Raw genomic sequence first — 27,792 nt, 5'->3', positions numbered from 1 at the left:
TTTGTAAGTTATGTTTTCTTAGCACTACTCTCTTTTTACTTACCACAAAATTTATTATAGAAGGAAAACATAATAGTTGCATAATACTTGTTCACTGATAGCAGTACGAGCTGCCTGACTGAAAGCACCATTACTTTAAAAACATGAATAAATTGGCCTTATCACATAATTCAGGCTATTTATTTTAAGTCCTTCTGATCACTTAAATTAAATTGGAAGGAAACTGGCCTTTATTGGAAACAAATTATAACAAACATTATCTATCTTGGCAGAGCAATAGAAGTTTGAGGAAGCATTCAAAAGCTGGGAAAGGAGGATAAAATATTTCAGTTGGAAAAACACACATATACTTTGCAGGATTTATCTTTATTTTTAAATAATAGTGTCCTTTCCTGATAAAGCAGCTTTTCAAATCACATTTTTCTTAGGCTATAGCAAATATGTCTCGATATCTTTGGCTTTTTCACTATATAACGATCACTAGAATATCTAATACAAAAATGTAGATTTACCAGAAAAATAAGCATATAATCCACAATTTAATTCTGAAACATAGCAAAAACTTTATCAAATGTTTTATACATGGATGAGACAAAATCTTGTGCATATTACATTAGTAGCTCAAAGTCGTGCTTCAGAATCACTCAGTAAACTGTACAAAACCAGAATCAGATGGTCTACTGAAACAATACTAGAATAATTTCACTACTTATATCTTTTACAATGTATACAATACATTGTTGTTAAAAACTCTGGGTGAATCTACAGATTGACTTTCATTTTAATTGCAAATAAGATGTAGTAATTGAACAATATTAAGAATTAAAAATTAGTCACTTCTGAGATTCAGTGACACAAAAGCTCAGGATTGTGATAAATTATTCCCTTTATAAAATACACAAAGATTTCATGCACATCAAAAAATTGATATATATATAAAATCCAACATTAAAGTTTCACATTCCTCTGTGTGCACAGAGTGCATCATATATCTGGAAGCAGCATTATTAAAAACAACTGATCTAAAATATTTTTTCTTTTGTTCTGTTCCTGCAAAGCAATACATACAACAGATTTGGCTACTTGGTTAGTCCTTGCGTTAGCAATGCAAAGATTTCTGAAGACAGGTTTAGGAGATTTTACAACTATTTCTGGTACAGGGCTTTGGAGGGCTCTGAAGTGGTCGGATGATTTTGGCTTTTTTCAGACTGTTCCTTTTGTTCTTGTTGCTGGCAGTAAGAGAGTAAGAACGACCATGCATCATTCTAGCATTCAGGCCACTGGCCATGGAGAATGACTTGAGATGGCTTCTTAAGGCAACAGGGAGTGGAAGTTTGTCAACCAGGTGCACAGGAGTGCAGGAAACTATGGCACGGCAACAAAGATCCTGCAGGCTCAGGACTGAAACATAAAGCGAGCAAGATTAGACATTAAAAGGGTCTTAACAGCCACATGGTGGCAGTGCACAGCTAGGACTTTATGTAAGTTTTAATAGCCCTACCTTTATTCATTATACTGCTCTTGAAGTACCACCCAAATCCTGCACCAATTCTCCTCATTACTATGGCCTGACTTCATTGATACAAATAGCCTTGCAGATTTTTTGGACCATAGGCTCCTAGAAATGCTCCCAAAGGCTAAAACAATAGAGTAGTATGACTGCATTTCTGAAAACCTGGTTTACCTCTTGCTTTACCTATACCACATCCTTCCTTCTCAAGGTGGGTTGGCAGTGAAACCGGTAGGAGTTCTGCAGGATCAGCTCCACATCTTCCTTTCCTTTTCCTTTCTTTGTCCTTGAAGGAGAGGGTGAGGTTGATGTGAAGCTGAGCCTATTTTGCTGATGCTCCTGTTGGCTTTGCCTTTGGTCTGCCTTTTACCTTCAAGGAGTAGGATGAGGCATGAGAAAGTTGGAGCTGATCCTGGTGGTACTTCTGCAAAAGTACTGGCATGATGAACTCCGCAGGATTACCAGGAACTGCTATATACAGACCTTAGCTGGGGAATGCATAGGGTAGTTCCTGGTTATTCATCTTAAAATCAGAAGCATTTTATTAGGTGCTGGTTAGCACATTAAATCAAAAGCATGTATCAGAATGTTATTCGTAAAAATTTTCATCCTGATTGAATATATAATTAGCATATGTAGGAAAAAACTAAGTACATTTCTGTTCCTTACCCTTGTTTGGCCTCCACAGCCGGTCCATTCCGTGTCTCATCAACACTATTCTTGCAAGTTCAGTAAAGGACTCTGTGATGTTGAAATTGCAGAGCGGACTTACTTCAAAGAATGTCATGCCTAATCTTTCAGCATATGCCTGTGCCTGCTCAGTAGACACTTGCCGTTTGAAGGCTAGATGCAGGCGGTTACCAACCAGGATTTTGGGTACACCAGGAGCATGCTGAGAAAGAGAAACAGCACAATGTTAATTTCAAAATGTACAGCCATTTTCTTCATCAAAATGGCTATGTTCACATCATTTATTCAGGTTAGCTCAATTTTCTGGCTTTGCATGACACACTGAAAATAAGCTATCTACATGGATTGGGTTCAGTAACATGCAAAACTGTAAGGTGGTTATTTGAGATTATCTTAAATATTGTATGAACTCAGCTATTTGGTTTTAAACCATGGTTTATGGCTTAGTGTGTTATATGTATCTGGCCAATTTCTGATTTATTCATCAAACCATGATAAAACAAAGCATGAAAGTAATACATGAGCCAGGCTACAATTGAGAGTAGAAAAATGAAATGGACTGCATAAGAGAGAACTGGTAGAGGAATTACCACTTCCTATTCCCTGAATGTTGAGGAAATAGGAGCATTTAGGATCCAGATTCAATTATCACACATCCAGGAATGCCTCATTTTAGTCTTCTGCTTCCCTGGAAGGAAGTCTACCACTACTGTTTTTGAAACACTGATGAGAGAATGGACAAAGAAGGTGTTCCTGGGGTATGTATTCCATAAACCAGAAGCTTTGAAGGAAAAAGGAAAAACTTAAGGTTTATGAAAATGCTTGACCACTGTATGGAAAGATCTTTGAAGGCAGACCACTTATAGAAGTAAAAAGAGAATTCTGCTTCTTACAGTCCTGGGACCCTTTCTAGGAACTGTAGCACTCTTAGCTTTCTTCTTACTAAGTTTTTATTATTGTCCACCCATAATAATTTAGGTAGTTTCCGTCCATACAACTAAATACAATAAAATATAAAAAACATTATTTGTTGAATAAGCCACAATTGCCCAAGTTTGCAAAACAAACTAAGCCATAAACCATTGTTTACAAACCACAATGACTGAGTTTACAGTGTGTTTTAAATCAAAACCAAAGAAGCCATTATGATTCAGAAACTGTAATTTATGGCTTAGCCTATGTTGTTCTAAGAAACAATGATTAAATCAACCACAGCTGAGTGGATGTATGAACACAGAGTGGTAAAAGCTGGAATCTCAGTTTCAAAATTACCAGAGAAATCAGGCTGACTTGAACAAGGAATGTTTGCAATTGTTCCCCAAGGTTTAGTTCTACTGTAAGGAAAGTTTAAAACTGGGCAATAGTCATAAAAGTGATGTATGTGCATTGTGGCATTTAAAGTTATTAAAATAATGGTTATTTGAGGGACTGCCTCTCCCCAGTCATGTCTACCCATCCCATTAGATCTGGCAGAGGAGGCAAGCTCCAGGTTTTGTCTATTAAGAAGTGTCATCTGGCAGGGCCCATGAGGATAGCTTTTTCTGTCATGGTGCCCACCCTTTGGAACACTGTCCCCTTGGAGATCAGATTGGCCGCAACCCTGTTGGCCTTCCATAAGGCTTTAAAGACCTGGTTCTGACACCAGGCTTGGGGGTTGACCTTGTGCATTGGGTATACTAATTGTTATGGATGGGTCTGTTTTTACCCCGGCTGCTGTTTTATGTGCATAGTTTTTGTTCTGTTTTTAATGCCCAGGATCATTAACCTGAGATGGGTGGCCATATAAATTGAATGATTAATTAATTAAATTAATTAAGGGATGGGAGTGACTTCAGGCAACAGCAATTCCCCCTTTCTCAATGAGGCACTTATATATGTCCTAACCATACTCCTAAATAAGCATAGAGAGTAATCTTAACTCTAAACACTTAACATATCTCCCTAAGCAACTTTCTACTATCCAAGGAAGATAAAAAAATAACCCAGAATTAACCACAATAAAAGGAAGTCAGTGAAGTAGAATTCATGTTAAAGGTGTCACCGGTTCATTTAAGCTGATCTAGATTTTATCTGCATATGCCTCACACATAATGTCCCAGCAGACTGTCAATGATGTAAGTCAAAACAGGTGAATACAAATCTATTTTCTATCTACAATAATTTTATCAAAAGGTACCACAAAGATGAAATGATGATAGTAGAAAAGAAACTTCCCTGCACACATATTTCTTTAAGCAGGTTCCAGTTTATACTTATTTGGAAGTATATCATGTTTTCAGCTACTCCTACTTCTAGTCTTCCACTCTTTATCAAAATATCTTGAGGTTATCTCAAACAGGAGAGTCATCTTAAATTTGTTGGGAATATAGTAATGAAGGAAGCAAATTTTCTTTGGTATAAACTTCATTCTGGAGGTGCTATTCCAAATTCAGAACTCTTTTCCTTTTAGGTAAATGTGCATATTTAATATTCAGTATGAGTCTTACCTCATCTATCTCCTTTATCCATCGATCAATGCCATCAAATGACCAGCGATTTGTTATATCATATACCAGTATCACACCCTGGGTGAATAAAATCCATTTAAAATTAGCCTGACATATAGTTAAGTTTAAATATGCATTGTACAATGTCATGTAATGGTGTTTGTATATAATTGGAAGAAATAGTGTTGAACAGATCTGAACATTTCTGTAAAATGTTATCCATATTCAGCACAAATGTGTAGAAATTTTAAATTAGGACAATACGTTTATCTCCCTCAACATTTTGCTTCCCCTGTCAACTCTCTTATTATTTCTCTCTGCCACAGTGTTCAGAAATCAAAGTGTGCGCTTACCTGAGCACCTCTGGAATAGGAACGAAATATGGTACAGAATCTGCCTTGTCCAGATGTGTCCCTGAAAGTGATACAGCACACTATTAAAATACAGTCATTTCCATTGTAAGAGTGAAGTGTCATAAACATACAAGTTGTCTGATTAACAAATGCATATTAATGACTTTTCTCAAATTTGCCTTTATCTTCATATATCATTTTATATTTATTATTAATATCCAATAATTTGCCAAAACAGAAAACAACAAGGTACTTGAATACAGATCACTGTATATGTTATAGATTATTCTATGCGTATGTGTGTGCAGCACTAGTTGAGGAAAGAGCTCATTCACTTTCAATCATTCCCTCCCACTTAATCCATGTTCCCCTCCAGGTTCGTGACTTGTCAGCTACACTGAGCTTATCTTCAGAGAAAGCCCATCCAACAGGTCACTAGCTTTGAAAGCTCCCTCCTGCTTTACCCCATGTCTGCCACCTATTAATCAGGAACTGACCAGTGACTAAATCCATCATTCTAATCAGTCATCCAACACCACACCACCCTCCTACACATTAAAGAGATTGATTGGTAGCTGTTTTTCCTGTGATGCTTGGTTGAATGGAAATGAAAGCCAGGGAAATCCACCATAACGTTCCCTAACATAGCCTACATTAATTCATTAAGGTCAGCCCCATTTGCCAGCCTCCTTATTGGGGTAGAATGGAGAACAGTAAAGGAGGCAGCACAATTTATGCTGGCCTGCTTTTCTGCTGGATGACAGATTGGTGAGTAGAACTTGAACACAGCCATCTGAAAGAGCCCTGGATAATCCTGTCCTCTGTCTGTCTAATGCTCAGCATAAAGCCCCACTAAACACATATGCTTATTTAGGAAATACTGGAAACAAATAATTTAGATCACAGATTTAAGTTTTAAGTTTATTTAAATAATTTGATCTGATATATAATAATATTTAGCTAGGATAAAGATGCCCTCCTTTCGTTACCACAGTTCAGTGTGCCCAAAATACTCTATCATTAACTAAAGGTTCAGCATAATCTCCCCATACTTATATACCCTATCAGATTCTAGAAGTAGCCCATACTTAACTTTTGTTAGGGTGAAAGCTACCTAGTGAGTTTTTACTTAACTAATGTGATCTTATACCCCAAGCACAATTGCTTCCTGTATGAACTACTTTCAAAATACAGAATGTAATCCAAAGAAAGCATAGTTACCAAAGCTGCAGCTTTATTCGGCGACCATCGAGAAGTATTGTTGTTGTCTTGTAATCAATACCTGAAGAAAAAGAGTGAGGTATTATGCTGAAATAGTAACTTTTTTCAAAAGTGCAAATGCTGCAGGAAAACTGTCAATATGAATATTGCATAGTGATATCAGATTTTTAAATTAAAAAATCCAGTTCTGTGCTACAGATGAGTAGCAGCAAAGAAAGTCTTCCAACAGCAAGTTTTCAAATCTCAATCAGAACATTTCAAAGTGAAAACACTAGAGATCACAAAAAGCTATCCAGTTTTTTACTGTTTATATTAGCCTTGCACCACATTAAATAACGGCAATGGTAATACCAAGCCATTTTCCACATTATATAATATATGATGGTAGTTTAGGTAATAATCTTTAGCCTCCCCCCCCAATTCTGATACTTCTGTGTGATAAATCCTATGTCTTCATTCTTTTTCCCATGTTTTGAAAATGTATCTATCTCCAAGCAAGCACAACATCTCTGTAAGTACAAAAAAAAGACTCCATGGTCTTTGGAAATATAATATAATACCAGATTAAAGTATTTGCTCTCTTACATTTAAGCTTGCTCCAAACAAGATGCATTTAATTATAGCTCTTTATATGTATTAGTGGTGCCAATGGAAGGGGCTAATTTCTATAAACTGATTTATATTACATTAACACACTGCACAGAGCTGCCAGAGACACTCACGGCTGTGCTGAGATTTGATGAAAACAGATGCTGGCTGTCTCCAGAACACATACCTCAATATTCCATGTTTTTGTTTTGCTTATGCTGCAGCGGAGTGGGGGTGAACTAAAAACTTTGCAGCATTTTTTCCCCATACCATGGGGTTTTATTTATTTAAAAGATTTGTATGTATCAGTATAAACTCTCCTGGGTCAATATTTCAGATTGTGTTTAAGAAGTAGTACAGCGCTAAAATCCTTCCCCTTGGCCTATACCCTCAGCCTCCTTGAACCTGAACAAATATTTATGTTTGCAAAAAGAGCTGGGTCCTCTGAGTCATATGAGTCCTGTGCAAATTAGGAATTCTAAGACTTCTGCCCACAGAGTTGTTTTTAGTATCCAAGTACACATATAGACATGTTCTGTTGGTCAAACTAGACCTACTCAAAGGAACGGACAGTCTCTCTGGGGATAAGCAAATGCAACCTGAAATAGCAGAGTATTACTATAAACACCTTAAAAATACAGCATAGTTTGACATCACCTGAAGTCCTTGAAATTTAAAGTGAACTCCCTGAACAAAGTAGCACTTTGTTGTTCCAAATATGTTTAGAATATATGTTAATTTTCAGCCTCTGTCCAATGTAATAAATTTCATCCACTAATATACATTTAGCCTTTCATGAACCTGTTTCAACTAGGTTATATTCATATAAATACAGTGATATCCTGCATACTAAAAAAAATTCTCCTAAAATAAATATTAACTAGGTCAATAGCTAGAAATAAACAACTTATTATCAGAGCAAAAGGATTTGGTAAAATATGGAGACAAACAGAAGAGAGGATAAAGAGCATCTAATCCAACCTCCTGTTCAGAGCAGGATCCACTACAGTATTTCTGTTAGATGACCGTCCAGCCTCTGAAGGCATTTCACGAAGAATTCTCCCATGCAGCAGCCTGTTCCACTGGCTGACAGCTCATATGGTCAGGACATTTTCCTGATGTCTAGCATGAACCTCCTCCCTTGTAGTCTTAATTCACTGGTTCTCCCCTTTGGGGCAACAGAAGGTTTAAGTCTAGTCCCTCTTCTGTGCAACTGTCCTTCAAATATTTGAAATTATTGCCATATTTCCCTTTGGTTATCTTCTCTAGGCTAAACATACCCAGTTCCTTTAACCTTTTCTAGACCCTTCATCGTTCTATTAACCCACCTCTGAACTTGCTCTAATTTGTCACTGTCCCTTTTGTCTGTGGTATCCAGTGTTGGATCCAGTACTCCAAATGGGGCCTGATGAAGGCAGAGTAGAGTGGAACATTTACTTCCCATGATCTGGACTCTATGGTTCTGTTAATGCAACTCAATAGAGCATTTGCCTTTTTTACCAGCTGCATCACACTGGATTGCTCATGTTTAACTCATGACTGCCAAGGACATCCAGTTCTCTTTCACATGTAATAGTGCTAAGCCAGCTCTCCTCCATTCTATATGTGCCTTATATTTTGCTTACTTAGATGCAGATCTTCACGTTTCTCCCTGTTAAATTCCATCCTATTAACTTCAGTCTACTACTCAAGTCTGTTGAATCTTCTCTCTTTCTATCTCCCATAACATCCACCTGGCTGATTCAATCCTGCAGCGTTGGTGTGTTCTAGGTTCCTTCAATTAAACAATGCCATCTGTTGGGACCCTGGAAGCATGCCTTCTCTGTAGTAGTGCCTGCCCTCTGGAATGAGGTACCTCCCAATATCCAGATGGCCCCCACTCTGCTGTTGCTTAGAAGAGCCGTGAAGAACTGGCTCTTTGCCCAGGCCTTTGATAAGGGAGAGTGACGCCACTCACTTCACCCCTCATTGTGTTGCCATCTTTTATCTTTTATTGATTTTATTTTAATTTGTTTGATTGTTATGAGTCACCCAGAGTCATTGAGAGTTGGGTGACATACAAGTTTAATACATTGTTATTAAATTAAATTAAATTAAATTAAATTAACATTCTTCCCAGATCTGTGTCATCTGCAAACTTGAAACGCATACCCTCAACTTCCTCATCCAAGTAACCGAAAAAAATGGTGAACAGCCCAGGGCCCGGGAAGGAGCCCCACAGCACTCTAGATGGTTAGAAAGCCAAGGCTTCATCTTGCTGCCTCTTCCTTTAGCCACATAATGAATCCCAGGAATTCTTGTAGAGATCATGCTTACATCTCTGGGTTTCATTTAAACACCCATCTCTAGTTCTTATCCTTTCCCAATGAAATATTAGGTCCTGTTGTGAACCTGTTGGTGCAGTTTCTGTTCTGTGCACCAGATGTCTTATCCTTCTCCCCTGCAAATGCTAATTCCTCGCACAGAAGTTGAAGTACAAATATGTTGATTCCAGTATTATAGAATCTGGCTGGTTAGAAAAGGCACTATCCAAGGGACGCTGTATCCCTTGTCCTTTGAGACTTCTGGGATTTCTGTACAGACTTGTACAGTAACTGCTACTGTAGCGGTTGATTCTGCTACTGGATGAGTATAACTGCAAGTAGTGCAATTATTATTATTATTTTTAATCTGTGCTCAGTTGTTACCGACTCTGCAGTGACTGCTTGGACGAGTCCTTGCAGTTTTCAAGGCAATTGTTTCGGAAGTGGTTTGCCAGAGCCTCCTTCCTAGAGCAGAGCCCAGCTGGCGAGCGCAGGAGGCGGAGTTTCCGTTGCTTCGCGCCCTTTTCGGGCGCGCACGGTTTTTCGCGCTTACCGGCAACTGCTCCTGACTCCTTTTTTGCAAGGCGCCGCCAGCATTTTTCCTCCCACCGGAGTGAGAGTACCCATTTATCTACTCACGTGAGTTTTCGAACTGTTGGGTTTACAGGAACTGGGGAGGAAACAGGAGCTCACCCTGCTAACGCGAAGGCTGGACTCGAACCGCTGAAGCGTCGACCATTTCTGGCCGGCAACTTTGGATTGCCTAGCATACTTCACTCCAGGTTAAAGTGGACCCATTACCTAGCTTTCTTTGGGTACAGTCATGTGGGCAACAGTGAGCCTGTTAAAAGTAGTATTATCTAGTCTCTAAAGAGAATATTGTAAGGCTCCCTGTCAAAGTACAAGTCCAAGTACACTATGTCTACAGCATTCCTCTGATCTTCACATCCCTTCAGGCATAGAAATATAGCTCTTCACTCTTTTTGACTCTGGTGCAACAGCCAATTTCCTAGATGAAATTATACTGGGTCAGTTGGAATTTCCCACAGTGATTAGGGTAATGTATGCTAGTGGAAACAATTAGCAAGCAACAGTTTTGAGCTGGTCCTATTTTGCAATGAACAACTTCTCTACAACTGAAAAGAAACGATCATACAGAATTCTCGCCACTCTATATTACAGTTTCCTTATATGTTCCCATAATACTGAACATATACTGGCTGCAGGCACAAAATTCAGATGTCTACTGAGCACAAGGGATAATTTCTTTTCCACATCAAAATTGTCAACAGCACCATTTGCAGGCATCCCTCTTTTGTCCTTCTCTCTGACCTACACCACTGCCTGAACTGGAAAGCTATACAGATTTCGTTGATGTTTGATAAAGATGAAGCAATTACCTTGGCCCTTATCAGGCATATAAGTGTACCATCAACTTGAAACTAAGAGCCCCCATGGAGGCTAAGATGTAATACTGTATGTCTACTCAAGAGTTAGCCACTTGGAAGGACTTTCTGGATGACAATCTAAAGATTTTATTCATCCTTCTAAATCTCCACTGTCTGCACCTACATTTTTCATATCCAAGAAAGATAATTTGTTGAAGACTGTTCATAGACTATAGGTTCACTCTATGAGCATTAGGGATCATTACCCACTCCCTCTTATTTTAGATCTACTGGATTGCCTTCAAAAAGTATGCACTGTCACTAAATTGGATTTGAAAGGCACATGCGCTTTGATCAGAAGGAAAGAAGACCACAAATATTTAATGGCTTTTGATAACTAGGTGTGGCAAATTTGGATATAAATGCTACTTAGTTTGGTAAATTATGGTGCAGTCTTCTCCAGATTCATCAATGAAATATTTTCTGATATTTTGGACAAATATGTAGCTGTGCATTTGGATGACATACTTCCATTTTTTTTCAGAAGATCCATCTTTCCTTGACACTCATGTCAGAAATGTCTTAAGGTAATTCCACAAACACAAACTTTTTGCTAAGTTGGAAAAATGTGTGTTTGATCTTCTGCAATTGAACTATTTGTGTTACTGGAGCTCTACAGATGGAATACAAATGGATCCTGCAAAAGTACAATCCATCTTCTCATAGTAGGCACCTAGAAATGTGAAAGATGTCCAGTGCTTCTTGGGCTTTCCCAATTTCTATAGAAAGTTCCCTAATTTGGTTGAGTGCACAAGCATCTAAAGAAACATCATAAATTCAAATGGTCTACTCAAGAGCACTCAGCTTTTCAGGACCTGAAAATTAATTTCCCTTTCCAGCTGCTGCTCAGATATCTAGACCCTTATCATTCGTTTGTTGTGCAAACTGATCCCTTGGATTCTGCTTTGGGAGCTGCTCTTCTTCAAGCTTTGTCAGAAGAAGGAGAGGATCTCTTATCTTATGCGTTTTACTCCAGACTGCTTCTCCCAGCTGAAGTGAAGTATGACATTTCCAATAAAGAGTTGCTAACTGTGAAAGTAGCATTCCAACAATGGAGACATTTCCTGGAAGGAGCAACACACCCAGTACAAGTACACACAAATCACAAGAATCTGAAGCACCTGCAGAAAGCATAGACCTTCATGTCATGTCAGTTCAGATGGGTACAATTTTTCTCCCATTTTGATTTTCCTATCACCTATATTCCTGCTTCATAGAATAAACTACCATATGCACTCTCACGTTAATCTGCATATGTTTTTCCATGCCCCTTCCTCATTACCATAATCTTAAAGCTGAACCACTTTCCCCTCCCTGGTGTATGGACCCTCTGAAAAAGTTGGGAGCAGACAATGGATCTGTTGGATTGGATTAAATTGAAACAAGAACAGAGCTGGATTCTTCCCTTTTCTTTTTTTTAAATAATTTTTATTAAAGTTTAAAAATACAAAGATAAAAAACTAATGCAAACTAAAAAATGTATAAAAATAAAAAATAGTGTAGAGAAAAAGATCAAATAAAGAAAAAAGATAAAGAAATTACTTTTTCCTTCATCAAGACAAGTACAATTTCAGTAATTTATCACCTTCTCTGACATTTCAACAAAAAATCTCTTCTTCCCATATCTCATCTCTTATCTATAAACAAATTATAATGCCTCATAATTCAGTCCTAATCAGCAAATGTCCATTAAGAGTTACCAGAAATAACAACATATATATTTTAACCTTAATCAAATAAATCAGTTTCATGTTCCTTTACTTTACTTTTAACATACTAATTTATCACTTTCACTAAAAATACAATAAAAAAATCTCTTCGCACATCTTATCTCTTATCTATAAACCACTCTTTAAAGCTTGTCATTTGGACCTAGTCAAGAAAAATCCATTAAGAGCCACCAGAAACAACATGTTAACCTTGATCAAATAAACCCACTTTGTATTCCTGCTGTTTACATTTAAGAATCCTGATCTTTAATCCCTTCAAATAGTGTCCCACAAGTTGATTTATCATTTTTTCTTTGTCTCCTCTAAGAAACTCCTTCACAAGTTTAGCACGTCTCTCTTGTAAATCCAAGATAAGAAAGCTCTCCAAGTCACTCTTCTGATTTATTTGTATGTCCCCTTTATTAAGACATCAGCCAGTTTCATTTGTAAATCCAATGTAACATCGTTTTCAGTATCATTCTTGTATCCTGACATTTTAAAATCCATTTTCAGATCTGCATTCAAATCAGCCTCAGTCTCGTTTTATCTAGTAAAATCAGCTCCTCTTCCATAAGAATCCATTTTTAAAATAGCAGATAATCTTAAGAGTAATTTTTGAGTACATTGTGCCCAAATATCCTTGAATTCTTCCACAGTCAAATAATATTGCTCCATTCTTTATTAATCGATCTCTTCTCCTTTAATTATAATCTTTAGTTCTTTCTGGTTCCCTCTAGTCAACCTTTAAAGTTCCTTATGTTTTTTTTTTCTAATCAACAACACTTTCCCACGGGAAGGTTTCTTACAGTTAGTTTCAAAAAAAATATTTTAGTAGTATTTAGTAGTATTAGTATTAGTAAAATAGTAAATAGTAGTATTAGTAAAATAGTAAAATTTTAAACAACCGACAGGTCATATTCTTGTAATTAATTTCAAAATCTTATTTCAAGTCCATCTTGAAACTTAGCCAAGTTCTGGTGGCTAAGACTGAGAGCAGATGTCAAGAACTATATATCTGTGAGGGTAGTTTTCCAAGGACTGGACACACCACAGCATAGAAGATATCTGTACAAAATACTTCAATGTAGCACATGCTTTTCCTAACAATAGGCTGTCCACCCTCCTAAGCTTTGCAGGTTGATGTAGCCATGTAAATAAGTGTTTGATGGTTAGTCCTTATAGCAAATAAACATCTTAAAGTTTGTAAAGTGGCATACAACCTTTGCCTTCCTCCAAAAGTTCCTGCATTTGTTGGGATGCAACAACATGGTGTGGTTGTTTCTCTTCTGGTTGCTACCGAGCTCCAGGCCAAGGTCCAGGCAGGAATCACACCACAATGGGCTGCTTACTGTAGCTTGTGGTGCTGGCAGTTGACTGATAGCCCTCTTGCTTGCCTGTAATAGTTGTAAATGCCCAGACATCACTTCCCGCTTCATTTGCTTGCTGACTTTTCTTATCTCCCATACACCTACGCTTTTGAAGGCTAAGGGCCTGGGTGGGGTGAGCCTGCCTATGGACATCAGCACATTCCTAAAAATGCCAGGGTGTGGTTCGGTTAGCTAGACAGCTGGAATGTTGGTGTGGATGCTTATGATTAAACTGTGAATGGGGGAATGAATGAATGAATGAATGAATGAATGAATGAATGGAGCCCATCTCTTCTCAAGTTTCTGGGGCTGTAAACTCTTACTGCCCTTTGGGAGAAGGGATGAGCTGAGCCTATCCTTGGGGAAGTGGGGGTGGGAAGCATTTCTGCCTGGCTACAGCTGCTTTTCCCAAATGCAGACAGCACCCCCAGCTTCTTTCCCTCACAATGTCAGTGCCACCAGGTTGCCCAAATCAATTCCAAAGGAAGGCTAAAACTACTTTTATAGAGAGTGGCTATAACAGAAGCTTTCAATTCAGATTGTGCTATACCCCCTCCCCATTCTTATATTCCTGTGAATTGGAGAGGTATCTGTCTAATTCTGTTCTGCATACTCTGTTTGTTGTAGACTTAAGATTCATTTCACCCCTCGTTGCTTTAGTAATGGGTCTTGCATATCTCTGTCAGTCATTTTCCTTACTCTCTTTTTAAAATATTTTATTAGAATTTTTTCAATACAATAAAAGTATAAAAAAAACTAAAAAGAAAAAAATAAGAAAAAAGAAGTGGGGAAAAAAAACAGAATTATGACTTCTGCCCTTCTTTCTGTCAAGTAATTGCTATTTTACTCTTTCCCTCTTTAACCCTTTTTAATCCCCAAATCCATAAATCATCAGTTCAGTCTTTTCTTCTTTCAGCAAAAAGTCCATATAAGGCTTCCAGTCTTTTAAAAAAAAAATTATCAATTCTGGTCTGTGACCTTAATAAAATATTGATTGATTGAAAAATCTTTATGCTTTTTCCCCTGACTTCATTGTCTTTACTCTCAACATCATGTGTCATCCTGTCATGTCTGCCACCCAAGGCTACCCCTGCTAAACCATCTGATTTACTTCAGCTGGTCCCCTCCCTTTCTGGACCATGAGACATGGTTTCCATGGCTTTTATTACTGATCTTCCTCCTGTAAAGAGGTACACAATAATTTTTTGATAGATTTAGTTTTACAGGTTGGTTCATCTTATTCCTTACAAGGGCCTTCTGACAGCTCAGGAAACTGTTACAACTCTTTCTAGACCACATTTTAAAGCTTTGTCAATCATGTGATCAGAGATTATGGCTCTCAATTTACATCTAAGTTTTGGAAGGCCAGTTATTGGACATTCAGATTAATTTGCCATTGTCTCATCATCCAGCCTCTAGTAGGTAATCTGAAAAAAAAAAAAAATGGATCAATTCCTAGAGCAATAATTGAGATGCTCTGTCTCTTACAAGCAGGACAACTAGACTGAACGGTTGCCTTTTGCAGAATTTTGCAGAATACATTCCTCCATTGGCATGTCTCCCTTTCAGCAGTCTACGGTTAGCACCCTTGCATCTTACCTCCAGAACTTTGCCCTTGACTGTTCCTTGTGCCTTTGACTTTTTCTGGGAGACAGGACACTCAACCCCTCTTAAAGGCCAAATACAAGTGTGCCAGAAATGCAGATAAGCAAGAAGGTGCCAAAACTGCAATGGGGGATTTGGTGTAACTTTCCACTACATTTTTTCCTTCCCTCTGACCATCTAAGAAGCTGGATTTATTGGCCCCTTCCCAGTTTTACAGCAAGTTAACCCAGTGGCCTTCCATCTACAATTGCCTGTGTCACTGAAGATCCACTCAATATTTCATAGGTCGCTCCCAGTTTGGGAGAAGTAGCCCTCTCCTTTGTATTCTACAGCTGCTTCCCCCCGCTCCCTGCCACCATTTTGGTAGACAGTGAAGAGGAATACCAAGTGAAAAGTATTCTGGACTCTAAATGCAAGACAGGATGCTTAGAACATCTGATCTGTTGGAAGGACTACCCTGAATCAGAGCAGTCCTGGGAGAGGACAGCCAAAATCTACATACCAAACTTTACATGTCGGTTCCATGTGCAATGTCCTCACAAGCCTTGACACCATGAGCTACCACCGCTAACAACAGACAGTGAGGCTCAGGATGAAAAAGGGGTGCTTCTTGCCTTGATGGGTCCTCCAGGTGTAGTTACCATGATGTTCTACTCAGAATCTGGTCCTACCGAACTTAGATGGGTTCACTTCTAAGGGAGAAAGTTCAGATTTGCATCCTTGGTCTCTTTATACTCGTTCTCCTTTTTCCTGCTGCTTTATTTCTATTCATAATGCATTAAGATTTTATTAAAACTTGTAATCTTTTTTCTTTCTTGTTGCCCCTTATATGTGAAACTTTCTTCCTTAAAGTATTTGCCTAGCCTTTTCTTTGTTTCAGTAAAATAATTATTTTTTCCCTCAAACTTACTTTGATAAAATAAGTTTTATTTGGAATTATTGTTTCACAAATGAGAATTCTGTGATGTTAGAGAAGTATTGGACCTCACACTTTTTCATGTGTGGGTGGGTATGTATCCTTATAATTATATGTATAGATGCATAGATGAGAATTTTAAAAACGAGATTGCTGATGAGATCAAGATACAGAACAACTAAAGACCAACCATTGAGATTTTCAGTGCCATAAATGGCATTATTTATAACCTACTCAAAGTTGGTCAACGATTGGAGTGGCATGCACACCTAGTAAAATAAATAACAATAATTTAAATATTTAAAGCAGACTTAATTTTGCATAGTTTAATACTGTGCACAGACTTTATAGCTTAAATTCTGTTTTATTCACTTCTCTAGACAAATAAGATGTTAGCCGCAGTTACATTTACATATGAACTGCTCACATTCCAGAATTCTCCCACAGTCACCAATTATACCACGCTTGAGACAATTTGCATCTGTAATAGTTTGTAATAACAAATGAAAAGCAGGTAGATGTTTGAGTCATGCTGTAACTAGCACAATAATTTTTCATTTAGAATAGCATGCCTGTGCTTGTACCTTGCTACCAGAAACACATTTTTAAATTGAGAAATAGCTCATCAGTTATGAACTTCATATTTAGACATGATCACCCTTTGCAAATGGCTGGTAATCTCTCATGGAATCCTGTACAGAATCTTTCATGAAAATCATATTAGGTATGATCACAGGCAAAGCAACTGCCCTATGATCCAGGATTACTGTCTTTACATAATGTGATAAATTCTACTGTATTCTGTTTTTAAATACCAGGCCTACCATTAAGTAGTTCATAGAATAGCATGTAAGTACCTATTGTCAAACAGGATGCATTAAGCTATTTCTAGGCAAGTCACTCCCACCAAGAACAACAGAATTGCAACTTAAATTAGTTGATTTATAGAGGATGCTTCAAACAATTCATTATTATTGTTCAAGTAAAAAACACTGGGATCACATACGGTTCCCTTTTAAATGTCATCTCTCTCTGTCATGTAGCAACACTGATACAGTACTGCTCACCATGATTCTGAGAAGATAACAAAGGAAGGAAATAATATTAGGGTTATTCTATCTTAATTGCTGTGAAAACAACTTTCACATTCCTGAAATAGAAGGTACCCAGTAAAATTAGCACACTGATTATTTGTTCTATTTTTTTAAAAAAACATATTGTTCTCACTGTGCACAATTAACAAAAAACAGTTCTATTACAAGCATGGTTAGCCAACATAATCACTGATTTTATATAAGAACTACCAGATTAATGGAGAATGGCCATATTGGTGTCCATTAATTAAGATGCAGATGGGGCAACATTTTGTGCTACAGGCTGCACTTAATTTTGTTATTGCTTTTAGTTTTTTAGGCTGCAATAGACATGATGGTGGTATTAATTTAATTGATAAGGGCCCACATTTTTCACTTTTTAAAAAACATATTCAGCGGGTACACAAATGTGACAACAGACCAAAAAATTCACATTGCCAACATATTTGCAACCTATAGACTGCAAATTGCCCACTCTTGATATATGGTAAAAGAGACCTTTTAAGTCTGCAGTCCATTGCATTTACTCTGATTCAGTTAACAGTATTAGGACTTCTTTTAAATCACCCTTCTTAAGATTAGGCTGTATTTCAATGTTTCTAAACCTCAAAGTTCTGAGAAATAGCAGGAAATGCCGTTGAATGAGAGCATTGTTAAAATCCTCCTCTGTCATAAAATTACTGCATAAATGTAGATTTGGCTATTGTCATTGATTGAATATTGGGTTTTTGCCATAAATGATCTGCCTCAAGGACATCTTACAGATCTCATCAAGAAGCTGTGGCATTATTGTATAACATGCTCTATTACCCAAGCTCTTAAGTTCAGTTTCACATAGAGTATGACAAGGAAATCTAATGCTGTGCAGAGAGAAAAGATGATTTAGTGAACTGATGGGCAAGCATACTGCATTTGTTAGTATCTCCTTAAATTAAATGCATATATTCCTGGGATCATGTGGCTGCAGCTAGGAGAAAATGTAAGTAGCAGAATAACATATGGTAATATATAGAAATATAATTATATCAGGAACATGTTTGCCATTTTGTTTGTCCATCTGAACATTAAGAGACAGCCTACTGATGGTCTCACTCTCATAAGAGGTACATAAGGTATGATCCAGGAGGGAGGCCTTTTCTATAGTAGCCCCTGGACATATACTTGGCCCTGACTATTTCTGTGCTTTGCAAAGCTTTAAAAACCATCAAATTCAAGTGTGCCTTTGACTTAGGAGGACAATAACCATCATTAATTTAACTGCTGTGGTACTGTATTGTTCTGGTTTTGTTTATATATTGTTGATTTTATGCTTTGTTGTATACCATCCAGTTAGAATTGACAATGAAACCTTTGGGTTAAATAGAAAAACAGGAAAGTGTGCAACTTTTCTGAGCTGAACTTAGCCTTTGAATGGCATGCTATGAGTTGTGTTCCAGACAGTAATAAGCAGGGAGAGAACAATTTACTTTCATTTTGTTTACATTTAAATTTAATTAAAATTGAATATAGTTAATATTATTGGTTTCCACAATATATTCAATGACTGCCCTCTTATGCCATGTTTAAAATTATAATTTGGTAAAATGTGGGGGGAAATGTATGCATGCTTTTGGATTGCAGTGCTGGAGAACCTAATTGGGAATACCTTGGATTACATGAAAACTCAGCATTAGTTTCAGCATTAGATAAGTAAAGCCAGGCTGCTTACTGGAAGTACTAATAAGGAAGCTAAAGCTTAGATATTATGGACCTAAGACTTGGATGCTTAGAAAAATCAAAAGCAATCTTAAAGGAGGCCATCAGAAGACAAGGCGATTTAATACTATCATTGAAGAAATAAGTATAAACTTACAAGAACTTGAGGAAGTAGTTACTGAGAGATAATCCTGGCAAAATGATGTCCGCCAGGTTACAAAGAGCTGGAAATGACCGAACAAACAATTATTGGAGGCTTCTGCAGGCTGCACAGAAGCCTTTTGGAGGCCTCTGCAGCTACACACTTCTGCCTAAAAGTATCTGTAGTGCAATTCTGTGGATGCCCAATTAGATGAAAGGAGGTATTCATCGAAAAAAAAATCACTCCTAATTATTTATTTTCTATAGTTACTGAAATAACATAGTTAATATGAAATATACTGATGTTTAATAAGACACTTAAATATCACTATACAAATAACTTGGGTTCCCTCCATTCTTGGGGTAAGGCTACTGAGGGCATTATATAAAATAGGGGCACATAACATTTGTTTTCACACAATGACGCCTTGCAATAAAGATGGATGTGAACAAAGCTGGCTTAGATTCAAATGCTGCCAATCCATGACTCTTCTAAATTATTTTAGGTCAATCAATCATTATCTCTCAGCTAACCCATCCTTCCTTCAGAATAGTTGTAAGACCAAAAAGATTATTTGCCATACACTTTCCTCAGCCCCTAATGTGGATATTATTCTGATATAAAAATGCATCTCAAATTGCTTTATGACACTCTCAAGTTCAAGCTGGGAAAATGGTAATAGGACATATCTGTGTATGTCCTTTTGAAATAATAGTTAAGTGCATGCATATGACCTATGCAGATTTTTTTTTAAAAAGCTGCATCCCTACATACTTTTATCTGGAAAAAAGCTTCCTACACTAACACTTAAATTAGATTCTGAAAAGTTCTGCAGGCATGATTATATCTTGGTCCTGCATAAAACTGATACAGTTCAATCGGTGTTGCTTTCTTAGTTCATTTCTGATCAAAGTGTAACTGAAAGGCAGTTTTCTCTCCCCCCTGCCAAATTATCATCAGAGTCCCTGCTTCTACTCCTAAAATGGGAGTTCTTCAATTACAATTTCTTGCCATTAAGAGCTTCTTGGAATTGCTGTATGTTGCCAATATTATTGTATTTGCTTTGTGATGCTGTTAGATCTGTTTAGTTCTTTCCTCATCTCTCCTATGATTTTAACATATGCTCCTTTTTTTTTTTTTAGTTCAGCCATTTATTTAGCCCTCATTGCTTTATGGAATGTATAATGTTTTAGTCTCTGTTTGAAAAATACCATGTGGGATCAAAATTAAAACTCTAAATAAAATTCTGTGAAGAATTTTTGAGTAGGCATATACAGAATTGCACAAGCAGTATAATTATAAAATATCTGTGTGATCTCACTGCATATAAAGGGAGGAACATGCTTACTATGAAAAATGAATTTCCCTTAACTCTGCCATATTACTTAGAAGTTAAACCTGAAAAACCTGATAAAGTAGTCTAACATTTGATGACAATGCACTGTAGCCACAAATCCTGATAATGGTCAAAGATTATTACATATCTTACACAGGTTTAAAAGCAAGTCATTGTTAAGAAAGCAGTCAAGTATCTAAGTGACAAGTAGTTTTTCCATACTAAGCATTGCAAAGCCTTAGTTTAAATGCTGCCTGATTATTTCCTCCCTCCCAGTCTTCATACCAAGGGTCTTTGTAATACAAGCCCAACTGTACTTTGTCATTCACGATATAATTCTGCAACTTCCCTCCAGTGCCTACAGTACAATATTATTTGTGTGCCACAAGCAGAGATTATTTTGCTGCTATTCCCCATCTCTTTCTTAAAATGTTATTAGATAAGTTCATCAGTGAAGAAAGGATGATGCAAGTTTGTAAAAAATTAAATTGAAGTATCATAAAATAAACAGTATTTGATTTTAATTAGCTTAATCCACAGTGTGCCCTATTAAAAAATACAACAAATTCATCTTGTAGCACATTTCTGATCCTCTAAAACATTACTCACATGGTGTTTGAACTGAGCTGTTGTGAACCAAATCTCATTTTGGAATTATCTAACGTACTAGGTATAAATCAGGTAGATAAGTGATGTCTTCCAGATATTTTGAACTACTATTCCCTTGATGCTGTTCAGGGATTATGGGACTGAAGTTCAAAACTTCTGAGTTACAGGTTGTCCATCCTTGATGTATAATTTTGCTGTCCTCATGCTATAAAAGGGAAGCACAATTCTTGAAATGTCATTTTTTCTAAGCATCTCCAGCCTGCCTTTATCATTGTCCCATATACTCAAGGCCTCTGGCAGGCAGCAGGGAGTGGTGAATTATGTAAAATAATACCTTTCCCTTAAATAGAAAACATTAAATATTCAGTTTACTCTTTAATAATACAGAAAGCATTTTATCCCCAAGCTCAAAGCAAATGAAAAGTTTCCCTTTGAAGGGAAATTAAAATAATAGCAAAATTAAGGATTTGCTTGCACTAACCTTTTTCTTGGAATGTAAGAACACAAGAAAATAGGAGATGGGAATGCTGGTCTAGTCCAGTATGCTGTTCCACCATGGCTAAAGAGATACTTAAAGGAAGCCCAGAAGCAGGATGTTCTAATAACCACATTCCTCCACAACTGGTATCATAAAGCAGACTGTTCAGCTACTGAAAATAATTATGGCTATTATAATTCAGAAGCACCGGTAGCCTTATCTTCCAAAATGTGTCTAGTCATCTTTTAAAGTCATCCAGGCTGGTAGCTATCACTATACCTTCTCGAGAACTGTTATCACAGTTTGCAGAATCCTATGTGGGGTACTGGATTGGTATTTTACTTTCCCATATTATGCCTTAGGGACCATAACCAGGAGCTTCAGATAACCTGTCAACCAAAGTCCTCAACAATGCCATTTAAAGCCCTTTTTAGCACCAGTACATTTGTGTGGGTAACAATCAACATAAATCCATAAGAAGCTACTTTATGTGGCATTCACTGACAGAAAGGTAGACTATAATCAAAGAAACAGATAAATAAATAAATAAATAAATAGGAAGCTGAATTTATATTATTAAAAGAATAACATAAGAATGTTCTGCGAAAGTGGTCAAAAAGAAAAAAAAGTGTCCCTCTGTTTTTTGTCCTCTAAGTATATATGGCACAATATTTTTCAGCTGGATGGTACAATACTGTTAATACAGAAGTCAGCAAACAGCCTCCTGCTAATTTTGATGGGTGCAACCAGTGGCAATAATCAACTCAGCTGAAAAGAGCCTAGAAGTGCAATCAAATTTATTTTCATTCTGAATCAAGATCTATAAATGTTCTGGTTTTCTGCATGTGATGTGATTTGTACTTCTCATTCTTTAACAGGTTAAATGAAGGAACTAAAAATAAATGTTCCAGTGTCAATGCCAAAAATATTCGTCCAATCCATATCTGTGTTTCAGAAACACTTGATAGAATTCTTATAGTCTTGTACTATACTTATCCTTACACTCGCTTTAAAAGCATTCTGACTCTTATCTTCCTTGGCTGATTGTACAGAAGAATAGAAATGTTGAAGTACTCTGTCAGCTGACTAAAAAACATGCTTGTGGTAAATTCTTCACTCTGTTTGGTAAAACCAATCAGATAGCTTTAAGAGCTATACTATGTAAAATTCACACATTGTTTTAATGAGCTTTGGTGAATTAGCCATAGTTGCCTTGTTCACACATAACACCAATTTACTGCATGCAATTCCTGAGCCCTTGGGACTGGGCTACCAAAATTTAGCAGCAAATCACAAGACACTGGCAGTACAATATCTCTTCAATTTTCAGTGGAAATACAAACAAACAAACAAACAGCATTAAGCCTCTGGACAGACTTACCGTTATCTTAAATAGCTAACTCATAAACCTAAAACAAAAAATCTAAAAAATTGTTCTACAAAGATGCATTATAGATTACTTCACTCCCTATGCCCACCCAACATCAAACATAAAAAAAAAAGTATTTCTCCAGCTGCAAAAAGGTTGCCTATCCCTGCCATTATAACAATGCTGTACAAACATTCAGACATCACAGTAAAGCTTAGTGAATAAGCCAAAATCACAGTATGGCTTAGCACAATGTGTAATACCGTCTGTTTCTGTACTGCCAAGAAATGAGAAGTATTCGGGTTTTGGTAACATTTTTAATTTCTAATCCTTGTTTAATAAAAGCAACTTTCCAAAATTGTTTTTTGGCAGAGGATTGCTGGTAGGGAACTAAGAGCCAGAATAGATTAATAATTCACTTCTTCAAGACTGAATGTAGAGCAAGACATTGCATCTCCCCTCTCCTTGCTACTTAATGTGAATGGAAAATTAATTTATTTTAGGGACACGAGCATTGTAACATTTCTATCCATTAATCAGAAACATCTAAGGTAAGGAACTTCTAATGGTACAGCTATTTCCTACTTAGCTAATATATTTACATTTCAAATAAAATGACTGGGTATAATAATGATGCTAGGAAAGATCTGCACCTGGTATCATCTGACACAAGGACATCTCACAAGATTTTGCCTCTGGAATCATCTGCCACAATTTATTTATTTATTTATTAAATTTGTATGTCACTCATCTCTGAGGGAGATGGGTGACATACAAATTTAATAAATAAAAATAGGGAAGATTTAAGCAGCATCTTCACTTGCAGCTAGCCATGGCACAAAGATCCTGTGATGTATTCTTCTGCTCTGTCCTAATGACACTGACTTCACCTCAGCCCATGAATGAGACAGGCATAAGTTGTCCTTAGCTGTACAGGGGTTAAAGCAGTGTTTGCCTCTTGATCTGACAGCATCCAGTAACAGCCGCAAGGTGTGTAATATCTGTTGTACTTCTCCGCTCATTACACTGAGGGCAAAGTCACATGGCCAATAATGGTGCTTATTAGCCATTTCAAGCTGATGTATGTCACCTCTTCTTCAGGCCCTGGTTAGCCTCATCAACCGCTGTTCTATTCTTGTCTCCTCAAAGTGCTAGACATAGCAATTCTGTGCCAGTGGCTATCAGAACTGCTCAACAGCTAACTGTGCAGCCAACAGTGCCATAAATGTGTTAATTCTACAGCCTCACCAGGTTAGTGCAAAGCTGAACTAGCGTAATGAAGATGGGACCATCCCTGTTATTTCCTGGCTAGAATACAGAGGAACCTGGAAATTGGCTTTTGTTGCCTATGCAAAGAAAGGAAAGGGAGGGGAGAGAAATCCTTAGTAAAAATATTGCATGTGACTCAGTCCCCTGAATTCAATTGCTTTAAAATTTATTCAGTTGGGATTACAACAGAATGGGGTTAAGACAAGGACCAGAGGAAGGAATCTACAGATGAGCAGAGTCCAGCAATCAGACCTTGTCAATTTCTGCCATAGTGCCTTGACTGGTGAATGCTTTTCTTCCTGGTTGGTTATGTGAAGAGGGAGAACAGCAAAAACAGAGGATTCTGTTGTTTTGCTTATGATACACAACATACACAATTAAGATAGCACCATTTTTCAGTGAGTCAGGTGATAGAGATACGCAGTGGGGGCAGCAAATTTCATGTTGGTATAATTTTCCGCCAATTCAAGGATGGGTAGATAGCACTTTAACTCAATAGTAGGGAAAAGCCTTTAGATAACTAGAGGGAATATTGGGGGAAAGTGACAATGTAGTACTGGAGTTACTGATTTTAAAGAAAACCAAAGTTGAGCAAACATGTAGCTAGACTTTTAAAAAACTGGATGCTGATTTGCAATAAACTCAAACCAATAATAATAACTAGGATTCCGTGGCATGAAAAGATGGGTGGGGTTCCTTAAAAGAAGCACAACTACAGTACAAACAACTGCAGTACAAAAAGAAATTGGAGGACAGCGGAAGAGGCCAAGATGGCTGCAAAACAGGCTTAGTGAAGATCTGAAAATAAAACAAGAAACAAAAGGTGGAAAGACGAACAAACCAGCAAGAAAGAGTAAAAGAGGGTAGTTTGGAACTGTAGAGATGATGTCAAGAAGCTAAAGCTCAGAATTAGCTGAGGTTAACAAAGGATGGGAAGAACAACAAAAATGGCTTATTTAGAGAAGTTCAAATAAAGAAGAAAAAAGCATGTATACCACCTGCTCAGTGAAGCAGAAAAATGTTACCAGGTAGTGAAGAAAATGCAGAGCTAGTGAATTACTACTTTGGCATGATGTTCTCCAAAGACAGATTATGTATTCCACTAGGCAACTGTAAAGAACATGAGGAAAGGAGCAGGACTGAAGTTTAATAGAAAATTATCTGGAAATACAGACTAATTAATTAATTACCAGGCTTGGTAACAGTATTTGTAAAAATGATCTTGGAGTTGTAGTTGATTTTAAACTAAATATGAGTCAACAGAGTGATGTGGCTACCAAAAAATGCAAATGCAATTTTAGATGGCATCAACTGAAGTACAGTTTCCAAATTGCAGGAAGCAATACTTTCAATTTAAAATAAATTGGTCAGACCCCCACATCAGGTGTGTTCTAGGCACAGTTTAAGGATGCAGATGAAATGGAACAGAAAGGGCAACAAGGATGATCAGGCAACTAGAAACTGAATCATCTGAAGACAGATTGAAGGAATTGGAACTGGTTAGCTTTGAGAAAACAAGACCAAAAATGGATGACAGTCTTCAAATAGCTGAAAGGAAAAGGGGGGAAATTGATACAATCTGAAGGGAAACCAGAGTATGCTGAAAAGAGATCTCACTAAGGAAGGTCAAGGCCTATTTTGTATTAATTCCAGAATGCAGAACACGGAATAATGGATTTAAGTTACAGGATGGCAGATTCCAATTGAATGTTGGAAAAAACTTTTTGATAGTAAAACAGTTTAATAATGGAACCAATTACCCAGAAGGGTAGTGAATTCCCCTTTAGTAATGTGTTCAAGTAAAGACTACAGCCATTTGTTGCAAATATTTTCATTTGAATTGAATTTGATGGCCGAAATAGTGCATTTCAACACCATGATTTTATGGTTTGACACAGCCTTTGTATTTATTCTTTTCTCACTGAATTCCCAAGTCCACAGCCTCCATTTGACAAACAAGCTTTCTTCAAGAGAGGAAAATGAGAGAAAATGTAGTTACACTTTGATTGTTATATATACACACACACACTTACATGCAGCATACTTATTAGGGCATAACAATGATGCTTCCTATGTTGTTTGCGCTTTTCTGCAAATAATTTAAATTATTTTCTGAGTTTAAAAAGGCATATTGTTCCTTACTGTCTTTACTGTTGCCAAGTCAGGGAAGAAAGAAAACATGAAAAGAGCAAGCTTAAGATGGAGGAAAAGACAATTCAGTATTATCAGTAGCAAAACTTAACAAAAGTAAATGTCAGATTAGCCACCAAGCAACAGATGGGCCGGCATTTTTATTTCTAAAGGAAAGGCATCAGGGCAGCTGCGAAGAAAGGTTTTTAACATGCAAGTCTTAAGCCGAATCTGCCAAGGTGTGGGAGTTAGCTGTAGTGACTCAGCTATCAAGACAGTCCTACTTGAGCACTGCCTTCCTCCCTATGTAATCTACAGGTGTAGAGTGGGGTGGGGTTGGAGAAAGGTAAAAGGAGAGAGAGCTGCCCCCACCCAAGATTCAGACTCTGGCAGTGGACACCTGTACCATTCACGTTTTTACTTACCCATGTTGTATCCATATGGAGATTCGGTGGCTCCATCTTCTAGGCTAGCTAGTATCTCTCCTTTGCCCACGTCACTGTCCCCCACCAGGAGGAATTTTAGCAAGAAGTCATAAGCTTTCACAGGGCTGCCCACGTGGTTCATCTTCTCAACCCCCCCCCCAACCCCAACCCCACGTCTCTGCGGAGAATCAGCTCCCAGCGCCCACGAGGGGCACCGAGCGACCAGCTGTGCCGCCAAGGACAGGGGAAGACGAGGAGCAGCAGCACGTGAGCAAAGGCATGTTCAAGACCACCCTGCGGAGGAGTCACGATGGGCTGCCGGTATCACGACCCTCAAGCTTGGGATAAGGAAAAGTGGCGGCGACGAAGAAGCGGAGGAAGCGTCTTCTCACGGTGACAGCGGTGGGAGGCAAGAACGGGAGGGCTTCGACGGGCGTCCTCGGGGCCGAGACAAGGAAGGACGAATTTCCAGCGGCGCCATCGGGGGTAGCGCGCCCGAACTGGCCACGCAGGATTGTTTCGCGCTGCCCTCAGCGAGCAGGAATCGACGAGAGTCGTGCCCTGAATCCACCGCCCTGCTAGTCGCACCGAAATTGGGGAGGGCGGGAAGAACCGGTCATGACAGCGCATGAGTAGCGCTGTGACAAGCCGCGACCGAGGGAGACTCGGGAGCCCTTGTGCAGGGCGCCGTCGTGTTCTCCGAGACGGCGGCTGGTTCTCCCGCCTGCTGTCGCAATAGCTGTGGCTGTTGTTGTTGCTACAACCCGAGCGCAGCTCTGTCACACTGTCCCGACCAATCCGCACCCCTTGCTCCCATTGGAGCAAGGGTTTTGCGGCCACGCCCATTGGTTCTGCTATTGGAAAAGAACAGGCAGCTGTTCACCTATTGGTCAGCGGGACCCCAGGATTCCAGGTTCTCTTGTTATTGGTGGGCACAGACCCACCCCTCGAGGCCCCACAGTTCAGTTGCTGGGGTACTTCTTACTCATCATTGGTTGGCACGTGTATCCGTCACAGAGCGAGAGGTGTGGAACGGCTGTGTTTACACA

The 27,792-nt window shown here is 38.1% G+C and overlaps 1 protein-coding gene across 3 annotated transcripts; it reads right to left on the bottom strand.

The window, feature by feature from the left end:
* Nucleotides 1-347: 347 nt before the first annotated feature.
* Nucleotides 348-27,792, bottom strand: RAB40B (RAB40B, member RAS oncogene family). Of its 3 annotated transcripts, XM_088133506.1 has the most exons (7): nt 26,744-26,879; nt 13,529-13,702; nt 6,261-6,321; nt 5,040-5,100; nt 4,687-4,764; nt 2,180-2,402; nt 348-1,401 (listed from the first exon to the last, which is right to left on the bottom strand). In XM_088133506.1, exons 2-7 carry the CDS (start codon nt 13,554-13,556, stop codon nt 1,130-1,132), a joined length of 723 nt encoding a protein of 240 aa, XP_087989632.1. In that variant the 5' UTR covers nt 13,557-13,702; nt 26,744-26,879; the 3' UTR covers nt 348-1,129. The 3 variants fall into 3 exon arrangements, with proteins under 3 accessions (XP_087989632.1, XP_007433952.1, XP_087989631.1); XM_007433890.3 differs by lacking the exon at nt 13,529-13,702 and having other exon boundaries at nt 26,744-27,792; XM_088133505.1 differs by lacking the exons at nt 13,529-13,702; nt 26,744-26,879 and adding an exon at nt 21,554-21,644.

Source organism: Python bivittatus, unplaced genomic scaffold (genome assembly GCF_059951505.1).
Source record: "Python bivittatus isolate LINGU-HERP-01145 unplaced genomic scaffold, Pbiv_v1 ctg000080_np1212, whole genome shotgun sequence".
NCBI classification, from domain to species: Eukaryota; Metazoa; Chordata; class Lepidosauria; order Squamata; family Pythonidae; genus Python; species Python bivittatus.
This window is presented reverse-complemented; position numbering and strand designations above follow the sequence as displayed.